Source organism: Phyllostomus discolor, chromosome X (genome assembly GCF_004126475.2).
Source record: "Phyllostomus discolor isolate MPI-MPIP mPhyDis1 chromosome X, mPhyDis1.pri.v3, whole genome shotgun sequence".
Taxonomy (NCBI): domain Eukaryota; kingdom Metazoa; phylum Chordata; class Mammalia; order Chiroptera; family Phyllostomidae; genus Phyllostomus; species Phyllostomus discolor.
The window spans coordinates 11350135-11362164 of record NC_050198.1 but is presented as its reverse complement, the minus strand read 5'-3'; the positions used below and the strand labels follow the sequence as shown (position 1 = coordinate 11362164).

Here is a 12030-nt window from a genome sequence, read left to right as displayed (position 1 = left end):
GGGGCTCAAGAATTTGCATCTCTAAGTTCCTAGATGATGCTGATGCTGCCTGTCCTGGGACCACACTGTAAGAACCGCTGCTGAAGAGTAACTGTTGATAGTAGTTGGAGGGAGTGACAGGAAGATTATCCTAAATAATTGTTGAAGCATTGTACTGTTACTAGAAAAGCTCAGAGCACGTTTTTTAAATCTTGCTGTTGTACTGTTCTTTAAAGAAAACGAGAAAAACATTACTTTTTTGAAGTGTTTGGTAATTTTCAAGAGTAGTAAGCAATTACCTTTTTGTGGCACTGTCTTGAGCATTCCATCAAAAAAGACAAAACAGACCCGCACTAGGGGTTTATAATGTGCTTCAAGATTATAGTTATAACTGAAGTCTTTCACTATCTTTTCCACTAGCCCTATTTTATGACTCAATACAATTGCCTACAATATGTTTCACAATCTTAGGCCTGCCCAAACAGAGGCTAGCATATAAATTCTAAAAGAGGTAATGACAAACTCTGGTCATAGCTCTTAGCTCCTGGGCCTCATCAGTGAGGTCACAAGGATGATGAAACATCACGAAAAATAGTAGGGCAGTCAGAATCAGCCCCTTTGACCCTAGCTTAACTAGTCCAGTTGTGGAGCTATGTGTCTACAGGGTTTAGCATGTGTCCTGAGACAAAGAGAATCAGTCTTTTGTCTTGCAGTAAAGGAAAAGTTCAAGTGATCGTTTCATAGGTTCCTTTTCATCAAAAGGGAGCTCAGTTCCAATTTCCTATTTCCTTCTCAGAATTGGGATTTATATTAGTCTGTTTCCACAGTGTATGGAGTTTCCAAATTCATTTTTCAAAAGTTATCTTAATGATTTGTTCCATTTGTGTGCCACCTGTACTATTATTTATTTAATTTTTCTTTAATGTTCTCTTCTGTTAACTTTAATGTATCTAAAAAGCAAACATCAATCATTATCATCTATTGAAAATAGTATTGCTGGCTTCAGAAGGGAGGTATAAAGTTTATATAAAACTATGTAAATTTATAGAGTATATAACTATTAGATTTTAAAAGGTTAATTTCTGTGCCACGTTTTGCACATCAATTGTACACAAAAACAATACTAGTTATCATAATTGCTCAGTGTTGGGAATTCATGGTTTGGTTGTATGACATTGTGTAAGCTGCTTAACTTTGCTGAGCTTCCATTTGTTCCTCTATGAGGATACTAAAAATGATAATACTAAGTCCACTCTACCTACTTCACAGAGTTGATGTGAAGATCAAGTGAAATATATGGGTTTTATAAATCATATGTACTTTTAAGGCATTATTTAAATGTAGGTTGATAATAGCCATAATAAAAAATGAATAACTACACTTTTTTGTTGTTATCTGAATCTGAATACCAAGAAACAGCATAATCTGTAGGTGTAGTCTTAACCTTTAAACCAACGCCAAGCTGATTTCCAAAACAATTGCAATTTTACATTTCTACTAGCAATGTGTAAGAGTTCATTACTGTATATCCTCACCAATATTTGATAGATATGGTCAATAATTTTATTAAATGTTTAGCCATTTTAGAGGTATGAAGTGGTATATCATTCTGGCTTTAATTTGTATCTCCCTGATGACTAATGATATCGAGCATCTTTTCATGAGCTTTGCTATCCATATATTTATTTTTTTTGGTGGAATGTTCATTTTTTGCCCCTTTTAAAATGAGTTATTGGTCTTATTGAGTTTTGAGGATTCTTTATATATTTTATTTATTTTAAGATTTTATTTATTTATTTTTAGGGAGGGAAGGGAGGGAGAGAGAGAGAGAGAAGAGAGTTCTTTATATATTTTAGATACAAGTCATATATCTGATACATATTTTTTGCAAATAATTTCTCCCTATAACTTGCCTTTTCATTTTTAAAGAGTGTAAGTTTTAAATAAGGTCCAATTTATCTTTGTTTTTTCATTATATAGTGTACCCTTTTTGGGTCCTATTTAAGAAATTTTTGCCAAATTCACTGAGATTTTTCTCCTGTTTCCTCCTAGAGGTTTTATAGTTATAGCTCTTACATTTACGTCTATGATCCATTTTGAATTAATTTTTGTACGTAGTGTGAGATGAGAGGTAAGCATAGTTCCTTCTGTCATTTCATTTACTTCAAAGTGCTAACATAAAAATTTGGAATGTAGTATCTAGAAAGTTAAAACAATCAGATTTCCCCCACAGTACTGTACCATGGTCATTATTTGTATCCATGATCCTCAAGCAAATATCAAGCATCATTTTGGTGTTATGCCTAATTTGTTATGTTTATTTAAAATACAGTTATCAGTGTGTGGTATATGGACATACATTCTACCAGAACATCACATTTATCTAATATACTTATAACCATTCAGGATAAAGAGGAATTTACTTAAAATGCTTTAGAAATTTTATAATCTGTAGGCAGAAAGTGCATAACGCCATCATATTCATTTTCTATGATGTATAACATTTTGTCACAGACCTAGCGGCATAAAACAGTGCCCGTTTGAGCCACAGACCTAGTGAGCCACCGTAAAAGGGCGCATGTTTCAGCCGCAGACCTAGTGCCGTAAAACGGTACACATGCGCCACCCCTCTTTCTGGTGAGCCGCCCACCTTCCCGTGAGGAGCGCCCTTTCTCGCGAGCCGTCCCCCTTCCCGTGTACAACTCCCCTTCCCGGTGAGCCACCCCCCTTCCCGTGAGCTGACCCCAGTCCCTGAGCCGACTCCGTCGTGTCCAGCACACTCCAACAGGCAGCATCTGGGTGACTTCGGTTTCGCCTGCAGCCCGTTTGTCATTGTGGCCGTCGTCGCCGTCGACGGTCGTCGTCGCCGCCGTCGACGAAGGTAGTTGTGTGGTAAAATGGCACCTGTGCGTCTGCGGCTTGGTGATTTGGTGTGGGGGAAACTCGGTCCGTATCCTCCTTGGCCGGCAAGGATTATTACCCCGCCCAAGTGTTTGCGGAGACCGCGTGGAAAGAAATGCTGCTTTGTGAAGTTTTTCGGAATGGAGGATCATGCCTGGATGGAAACGAGACAGCTAAAGCCGTATCATGAGCATAAGGAGGAAATAGTAAAGACTAACAAGGGGAAACTGTTCCGGCGAGCTGTGAGAGAAGTGGAGGAGTTCATCCGAACAGCCACCGAGGAAAACCAGACGCCGCCTCACAATTCCGCTGATGACGAGAATCGGCGTAATTCCAGTGGGGAAAGAAGTCGACCAGACTCATGTGATAAGTGCGAGCCTTGCCTGTCTGAAGGGAAGCTGAAGGAGACCATGGGAGAAGAAAAGACGACAGTGTCTTCAGAATCTTCAGAGAGAGGCCCCAAGGCCCCTCGGAGAAGGGCTCGATCACACCGTTCCCGGAAGCGTAGGCAGCCCCCAAAGAACATCCCTGTTCCTGAGTCTAGAACCATGACGGAGACGATAGCTAGACCAGTGGCCTCATTTAAGGGGCAGTGGTCTGCGAGTGGTGAGCCTGTGAGCGGAGACCCCCACTTTGATCACTTCCTGCTCAGTCAAATCAGGAATGCAGCTATCTGTTACGAGCAAATTACAAACAAGTTGAAAAGTGGAAATGAGACTGGATCCGTCTCTACCCAGGCAACAGACAGCAGGGTCATGAATGGTAGCATCATACCCACAGACAAAAAGATAGGATTTTTGGGCCTGAGCTGCATGGGAAGGGGCATGGTCTCCAACTTGCTAAAAACGGGTCACACAGTGACTGTCTGGAACCCGACTACAGAGAGAGAGGAGGCCTGCCTAGGAAGAACCCCTGCTGAAGTTGTTTCATCTTGTGACATCACCTTTGCTTATGCACCTGATCCAGAGGCGGCCAAGGATCTGGTGCTGCGTCCTGATGGTGTGCTGCAGGGGATCCACCCCGGGAAGTGCTATGTGGACCTGTCAACAGTGGACGCTGACACAGTCACAGAGCTGGCCCAGGTGATTATGTCCAGGGGGGGGCGCTTTCTGGAAGCCCCAGTCTTACGCAACCAGCAGTTGTCTAATGATGGGATGTTGGTGATCTTAGCAGCTGGAGACAAGGACTTATATGAGGACTGCAGCACCTGCTTCCAGGCAATGGGGAAGGCCTTCTTTCTAGGTGAGGTTGGCAGTGCAGCCAAGATGATGCTGATTGTGAACATGGTCCAGGGGAGCTTCATGGCCACCATCGCTGAGGGGCTGACCTTGGCCCAAGAGACAGGTCAGTCCCCACAGGCATTTTTGGACATCTTCAATCAAGGAAAATTGGCCAGCATCTTCTTAGACCAGAAGTGCCAAAATATTCTTCAAGGAAACTTTAAGCCTGATTTCCACATGAAATACATTGTTAAGGATCTTCATTCAGTCATTGCACTGGGCAGTGCCGTCAACCATCCGACTACGATGGCAACTGCAGCCAGTGAGGTGTACAAAAGAGCCGAGGCACTGGGACAGTCTGACAACCTCATGTCTGTCCTGCCCCAGGCCTACATGCACTAAGCTCCTACTCCCCCAATCTCCCCTATGACCCCCCTCTTCCTCACACGGGGCTGGGGTCCTAGGACTTTACTTTGGACCTGTTTATTTTTCTTTATCTCCTTTTATACAGACTTTGAGACTTCTCATCTGTACAGCACACAGCATTTACTCTTCCCCTAAAGGTCCTGGGAAGGGGAGGAATGTCAGCAGGACTGGCCTATGGCAAGGCACAGGTGGATGTGTGTTCACACCCCCACCCCACCTGTACTTACTCCAGGATACAAGCTGCCCAGAAACTGCTTCCTGGTGTTTTCACTCCTTCTTCCAAGCTTGTCTTATCTCAGACTCCTTCTAGGAACTAGAATCAACAGTGGAAACTGGAAGCCTCCCTACTGCTTCCCTCAGAGCAAAGAGGCTGTGGTTATTTCCACAGTCCCCACTGGATTCCTTGTACGGAGAGACTCTGGGCCAAGGGTGTCAAACTCATTTTTACTGGGGGCCACATCAGCCTCGTGGTTGCCTTCAAAGGGCTGGATGTAATTTTAGGACTGTATAAATATAACTACTCCTTAACTAGGGGCAAGGATCTCAGCATTGCCGCTGGGTAGAAACAAGGTACCGGACTAGATAAAGAAAGGTGGAGGGCCAGATTCGGCCCCCAGGCCTTGTGTTTGCCACCAGTGCTCTAGGCCAAGATGGACCAGCACAGACTAAACAGAGGACCCTGTGGGCCCTGCAACCTTAGGTGACCAGCTGATGAGGACTGTCATGTTTAAGCTACCAGTGTACAACCAACTCTCCAGAAATGCCTTTGTGAACTGAAAAGAGATTGGCAAAGGCAAGTGAAGGCAGGACTTTCCAGGGACAGCAGCAAAAAGTCAGCCTGTGGGTGAGCCTCCCAGAAGCCTGTTCTCCTCACTGCTTTTCAGCACCCATCCTGGAAGTCCTGGAAGGCACCATCACTGTTGAGCCCTGGACTGGGTTCAAACTTTCTGCTTTGGTATAGGGAGAGCTCACTCCTCAACAGACTATTTTAGTGTTTAGATTTGCATTCCAGGCCTTGAGGAGGGGGTCCTGAGGGCCACCAGTGAGAGGTGAGGAGTAATATCTAATTATATACATAAAATGAGGTGGCCACACTAGTGTGAGTCCCTCCCCCTCATAACCTTGGCCCTTTTCCACTCATCAACCCAGGTTATGGGATCTCAGAAGACATGGGGCGAGGGCAGGGAAGATGCCTGTGGGTTTTTGGAACAGGCAATTTCACTTGGATTTTGAATTCTTTTTTGTCTGAACACAAAGCCTGTTATATTCCTAGATCAGGGGTGTCAAACTCATTTTCACCGGGGGCCACATCAGCCTCGCGGTTGCATTCAAAGGGCCAGATGTAATTTTAGGACTATATAAATATAACTACTGCTTAACTAAGGGCAAGGATCTCGGCACTGCCGCCGGGTAGAAAGGTGCCAGACCAGATAAAGCAAGGTGGAGGACCAGATTTGGCCCCCAGGCCTTGTGTTTGCTACCTGTGCTCTGGGCCAAGATGGACCAGCACAGACTAAACAGAGGACCCTGTGGGCCCTGCAACCTCAGGTGACCAGCTGATGAGGACTGTCATGTTTAAGCTACCAGTGTACAACCAACTCTCCAGAAATGCCTTTGTGAACTGAAAAGAGATTGGCAAAGGCAAGTGAAGGCAGGACTTTCCAGGGACAGCAGCAAAAAGTCAGCCTGTAGGTGAGCCTCCCAGAAGCCTGTTCTCCTCACTGCTTTTCAGCAGCCGTCCTGGAAGTCATGGGACGAGAGCAGGGAAGATGCCTGTGGGTTTTTGGAACAGGCGATTTCACTTGGATTTTGAATTCTGTCTGAACACAAAGCCTGTTATATTCCTAGATCGGGGTGTCAAATTCATTTTCACGGGGGGCCACATCAGCCTCGCAGTTGCTTTCAAAAGGCCGGATGTAATTTTAAGACTGTATAAATGTAACTACTCCTTACCCAAGGGGCAAGGATCTCAGCACTGCCACCGGATAGAAACAAGGTGCTGGGCCAGATAAAACAAGGTGGAGGGCCAGATTCAGCCCATGGGCCTTGCATTTGCCACCTGTGTCCTAGATGGACACTAGGGCCACCATCACTGAGGGGCTGACCTTGGCCCAAGAGACATGTCAGTCCCCAGGCATTCTTGGCTATCTTCAATCAAGGAAAATTGACCAGCATCTTCTTAGACTAGAAGTGCCAAAATATTCTTCAAGGAAACTTTAAGCCTGATTTCTGCCTGAAATACATTTGTAAGGATCTTCACCCAGCCATTGCACTGGCAGTGCCATCAACCATCCAACTACAATGGCAACTGTGTCCAATGAGGTATACAAAGTGAAAGGTGAGAAGGAATATTTAATTATGTATGTAAAATGAGGTAGCCTGTGAAGATTCTGCCTATGGGTTTTTGGTACAGTTGATTTCACTTGGATTTTGAATTCCAATGAAAGATGCTATAATGAAAGTGGTTACTCAATGTTGTCTTTAAGTGTTTTTTTTTTTTTCAGAAACTCTTATTTACTGATTGATTTTAGAGGAGGGGGAGAGAGAGAAATATCAATTTGTTGTTCTACTTATTTATGCATTCATTGGTTGATTCTTGTATATGCCCTGACCGGGGACCAAAGCCACAACCTTAGTGTATCAGGATGATGCTCTAACCAGCTGAGCTACCTGGCCAGGGCTCAGTGTTGTCTTAACATTATTGGCAATTCTGTAAAGTTCCTTTTAATGAATATTTCTGTTAAGGTATTTCATCTTTGTTTTGAAATCCTTCCCTTTGATTTGAGAGTCCTTGAGAGTAGGTGATATCTCAAAAACAGTTATTTAAAAAAACAACAACAACAACACTGAAGTGGAAGAAGGAAAAATCCTAGTAATTTTTTAAAAGATTTTACTTATTTATTTTTAGAGAGGGGAAGGGAGGGAGAAAGAGAGGGAGAGAAACATCAATGTGTGGTTGCCTCTCACGTGGCCCCCCATTGGGGAGGTGGCCTGCAACCCAGTCATGTGCCCTGACTTGGAATCGAACCTGCGATGCTTTGGTTCGCAGCCCATGCTCAATCCACTGAGCTATGCCAGCCAGGGCTAATCCTGTTAATTTTTAAAGTATATAATATAAATATTCTAATAAATTTAATCTCTTACAGGCTACTTTGGGTTACCAAAAATATTTTATAATTTCTACTCTGAGTCTTCTTTGATGCATGGGATTTTTAGAAGTGTATTACTTCTAAACATCTGGGAATTTGTTATCTTTCTGTTGTTGCTTTCTATTTTAATTTCCTTGAATTAGATTAGAGCATATACTCCATAATTTCAGTTTGACATTTTGAGAATTGTTTATAGCTAGTTTACAGTGCATTTTGATAAATGTTCCGCATGTTCCAGTAAAGATGGTATTCTATAGCATTTGCTTGTAGTTCTATAAATATAGTCTAGATCAAGTTGTCAGGTTACTCATCATGCTTTTTAAATCTTCTGTGTGCTTACTGTTTTTTTATCTACTTATTCTATTAGTTGTTGAATTACATTTCCAACTAGGTATCATTAATATTAAAAAGGTTATACATATTAAAACACGAAAATACTCAAAAAAGAGAAATCGTTCCTTTTTAAGGAGAAAAGGGGACACTTGTGAAAAAGTTTGCAAGAAAGCCCCTCTTTTTTCTTTAAATGACACTTTTTTTCTTTAAATGACATCTTCTAGGTAATGAAGGTTGTGAATTTTTAGTTTTGCTTTGTTTTTCATGAACGTCCTTCAGAATAGAATTGTATGATAATGTTTAAATGGCAAAAAGAAAACATGATTTTATGCAATTAACAAAAGGTTACTACAAGCAGAACAATATGTATTTTGGTAAAAATAACAAATCAAACAATACACATTTGTTACATCATAATTTCTATGGCTCGGAAGTCCAAGCCTGGTTTAGCTGAGGCCTCTGCTTCAGGGTCTCACAAGGCTGTATTCAAAGTGTCACCCAGAGCTCAGTTCTTCTCTGGAGGCTTGACTGGTGATAGGTCTCAGGTTGTTGGAAGAATTTATTTTCTTGCAACTGTGAGACAAAGGATCTAGCTTTTTGCTGGTTGTCAGGCAGAGGTCACCCTCAGCTCCTAGAGGAACCTGCAGCTCCTTGCCATGTGGCCCTCTATATAGGCCCTTTCACAACACAGCAGCTTCCTTCTTCAAAGCCACCAAGGGAGAGTGAGTCTGCTAGCAATATGAAGTCATATATCCTGTAACATAATCATGGGAGTACTATCTATCATCTTTGCTAGATTCTATTCATTACAAACAAGTCACAGGTTCTACTCACACTTCAAAGGGAGAGGGTCACACAAACGTGTGAACAGCACAGGCGGAGATCATTGGGAGCCACCTTAAGGTCTCTAAACTGTGGCTATGGAGTAGCTGTGCTCCTACTTGTGATAATTGTCAAACCCCAGCTTCACCAGCCACTGCTTCCCAATATAGATGCCCAGATGCCTAAAAGGATGGCCAGAGAAACTTCAAGGAAAAGATTAAAACAGAAACATACAAACTAGAAAAAGGCACATTCTATTAAAAATTTTATTATGGAGAATTTCAAACATACACAAAAATAAAACAATATGATAAACACTTATGAGTCTGTCACCCATACCTAGTTGTGACCACAACCATGGTCAGTATTGTCCCATCTATTCTTCCCTCTTGAATTATTTGAATAGGGCTTCCTATAATTTCATCTATATATTTGTGTGTCTGTATATAAAATAGTGATACCTCAGTACTCGTCATTAATTTGTTCTGGAAGTCATGACAAGTGCCGAAACCGATGAGTCCTGAGCAAGCACCGAGCGCTGAAACATTTTTTTCTCGTCAAAATGTGACGGGTACAGGCTTTGACGAGCGCTGAACCCAGTGAGTACTGAGGTATGATAGTAACTGTTTTTAAAGCATTCTCTCTAGACCATTATCTCACCTAAAAAAATTACCGGTAATTCTTTAATATCATCAAATATTAAAATTCCTAGTTGTCATATCATTTATTTATAGTTTGTTTGAACTGAAATCCAGATAATGTTTATACATTACAATATGTTTATATGTCTTTTAAATCTCTCTTAATCTGCAGGTCCCTCTTCCATCTCTCTTCCTCTTTTTTTCTTCAAGTTTATTTGTTGAAGAGGCAGAGTTCCTTTTTTTTTTCTCCCCCCTTTCTGTTGGTCCTGTAGAGTTTCCCAATCTAGAAATTGCTGACACATTATAGTTGTAAAAGTGGACTTATTGCAAAATCAGCTCCACAAATACTCTTAAAAGATGTACTAAATGGCCTTTTTCTCAATAATTATGTCACCATTCTTTACTTTTCTTTCTTCCTTGCTTCTTGAATCCATTTATCTTGATCACCTTTGAATCAGTAAGAAAAAGTTCTGTAAAACTGCCATCTGCTTTCCCCTGGGGTTTATAACTTAAAACAAATTTTCCTCAATTGAATTCAAATTGAATAAGAGCATTGAAACCAAGGATCCCTCATTAGGCAGTTTGTTATTTCAAAGCATTTTCTATTTACTGTGCTTTATTTAGAATACAGGATAATCCTGTGAAGGCAATTCTGTTTGTTCAAAATGGTGTATAATTGGAAATAATTGCAATCCCCTATCTTACATAAAGCCTCCAGTATTTTTATTAGAGAAATTTAATTTATTAGAAACATTTTACCATCCGAATCTATTAATGTAACATTTCTTCTAATTTAAATTCCAAATTAATGAGGTTGTACTACATTAAGAAATAATCACAATTTTAAATCTAAGTCTTAAAGATCACTCAGCTGAAGTTTGCATTGATTGCTTCCTTAAATTTTATTTTATAGCATCAACATAATACATGCATATAGTTTTAAAAATCAGTAAGACTCTTAGGCTTCTAAAGAAATAAACCAGCAGTCCTTTTCCCCATCTGCCCCACCCCGGAGTCTTGCTTCCGGTAGACACTCAGCACTTGACAATCAGCTTTCCAAAATGTTGTAGACATCTTTCACTCACTGTCATTGCCTTTTCATTTCTTATACCTTTTGAATATTTTTCTCTGTAATTCTTATGGTATTTGGCAGGAAGTGGAGATGTGTGTGTTCAGTTTGCCACATTTAGCTTGTAGTTTGCTATCTTTTCACTTTGTGGTTCCTTCGGTGAGAGTCCAGAATTGTGTAAAACTTGGCACCCAGCCCCTGCGTCCCCCAACGTCTCCCTCTGATTTGAGGGGATAGGTCTTTGTGCGGGCTCAGCAAAAGTGTCATCCTGCATTTTCCAGCTCAGTCTCCTGGCTTCCAGAGAGCTGTGGTGAAGTGTGTCCTTCCTCATGGAAAGGCACTTCCCAGAGCTCTGTATGCCATTGTGAGAGTGTCTGCTGTGGCCTCTTTACTCTTGACTTTTCTCCTCAGAGAAGATTGTAGTGTTGGTTGCTTGCCTCCCAGCCTGAGCTCCACCCCACCACATGTAACTTTTGTCCTCTGATTCTCCTCTCCTTGGGGGCATGTGTTTCCCCTCCCGTCTCTCATGTTACCAAAGAGGCTAGGGGGTGATCCTTGTGCAGTAGTATGTTGGTAAATGTTTAACAATCAGCCCTCCAGGGAGACATAAGCCCTGATTTCTAACATTTGCCAATTTCTGTAGGTAAATGTTCCTACCAAGGCTGATTTCTAGCTACCAGTGTGACTTGGAGTTGGGCATAAAGGTGTATGTAACTGCCTTGGGGAACAGGACTCAGAGGTCTTCATCCAGGACTGCCAGACTCAAGGCTCAAGTCATTTGTCCTTTTCATTGAGCTCCTCAGTTGCTCCTGCCTTGATATGCCCACTGGGCTGACTCCGCCAACCCTTTGGTTATGCCTGGTCTGTCTGAATGTGCCTGCTCTGACCCCTGAGACTTCGCTCTGGGTCAAGAGAACTCCCCAGTGCTCTGTGTTTGTCTTTCCTATTAGCTAATAATATGTGTTCTTACTGTGAGCCAGTCTTAATTTTGTTATGTTTTTACTCTCTTTTAATGTCCTCAGAAGAACCTCTTTGTAAAATTAATTTCCTGCACTAATAGGAAATTGATGGTACATGACCTTGTGTTTTATCCAGATAAAATTTCCTATGCTGCTACACTGATGGAAGAATCAGGTAACAGGGATTTCTTATTCTGCAGTTCTGTTAATGATATTTTCTTTCTCCGACAGTTGACAGACCTGTCAGAGTGTATGCAGATGGAATATTTGACCTCTTTCATTCAGGCCATGCAAGGGCACTTATGCAAGCAAAAACACTGTTTCCCAACAGCTACTTGTTGGTAGGAGGTAAGAAGTACATTTTCTTTTTGTCTAGAAAACTCCTTTATAATGTGCTTCCTGAAAGGAATCCCTTTCAGAGTCTCATCATTAAACTCTCATGTGGTTAAGGCTCCCAGTGTATTCCCTATTGACTCACATGTTCACTGTCTGAAATGTAAAACATTTTAAAAAACAATAGGAGAAATTACA

The 12030-nt window shown here is 41.7% G+C and overlaps 2 protein-coding genes across 6 annotated transcripts in view; both read left to right on the top strand.

Annotated features, from left to right (window-relative positions):
- PCYT1B (phosphate cytidylyltransferase 1, choline, beta) overlaps positions 1–12030 on the top strand; it is a 107842-nt gene that overhangs the window by 56381 nt on the left and 39431 nt on the right. For 3 of the 4 annotated variants that reach the window (XM_036016714.1, XM_028522859.2, XM_028522860.2), the window contains exon 3: positions 11731–11847. The exons of the other annotated variant lie outside the window; for it this stretch is intronic. In XM_036016714.1, coding sequence (XP_035872607.1) covers positions 11731–11847 — 117 coding nt within the window. The remainder of the gene's footprint in view (positions 1–11730; positions 11848–12030) is intronic. 4 annotated transcript variants of the gene reach the window in all.
- Positions 2859–7067, top strand: LOC114505007 (putative oxidoreductase GLYR1). 2 transcript variants are annotated; one of them, XM_036016713.1, is made up of 2 exons: positions 2866–4302; positions 6725–7067. In XM_036016713.1, exons 1-2 carry the CDS (start codon positions 2877–2879, stop codon positions 6859–6861), a joined length of 1563 nt encoding a protein of 520 aa, XP_035872606.1. In that variant the 5' UTR covers positions 2866–2876; the 3' UTR covers positions 6862–7067. The 2 variants fall into 2 exon arrangements, with proteins under 2 accessions (XP_028378659.1, XP_035872606.1); XM_028522858.2 differs by lacking the exon at positions 6725–7067 and having other exon boundaries at positions 2859–4974.

Excerpts from the sequence above, each read along its gene's own strand:
- LOC114505007 (XM_028522858.2), top strand. The coding sequence starts at position 2,877 with ATGGCACCTGTGCGTCTGCGGCTTGGTGATTTGGTGTGGGGGAAACTC.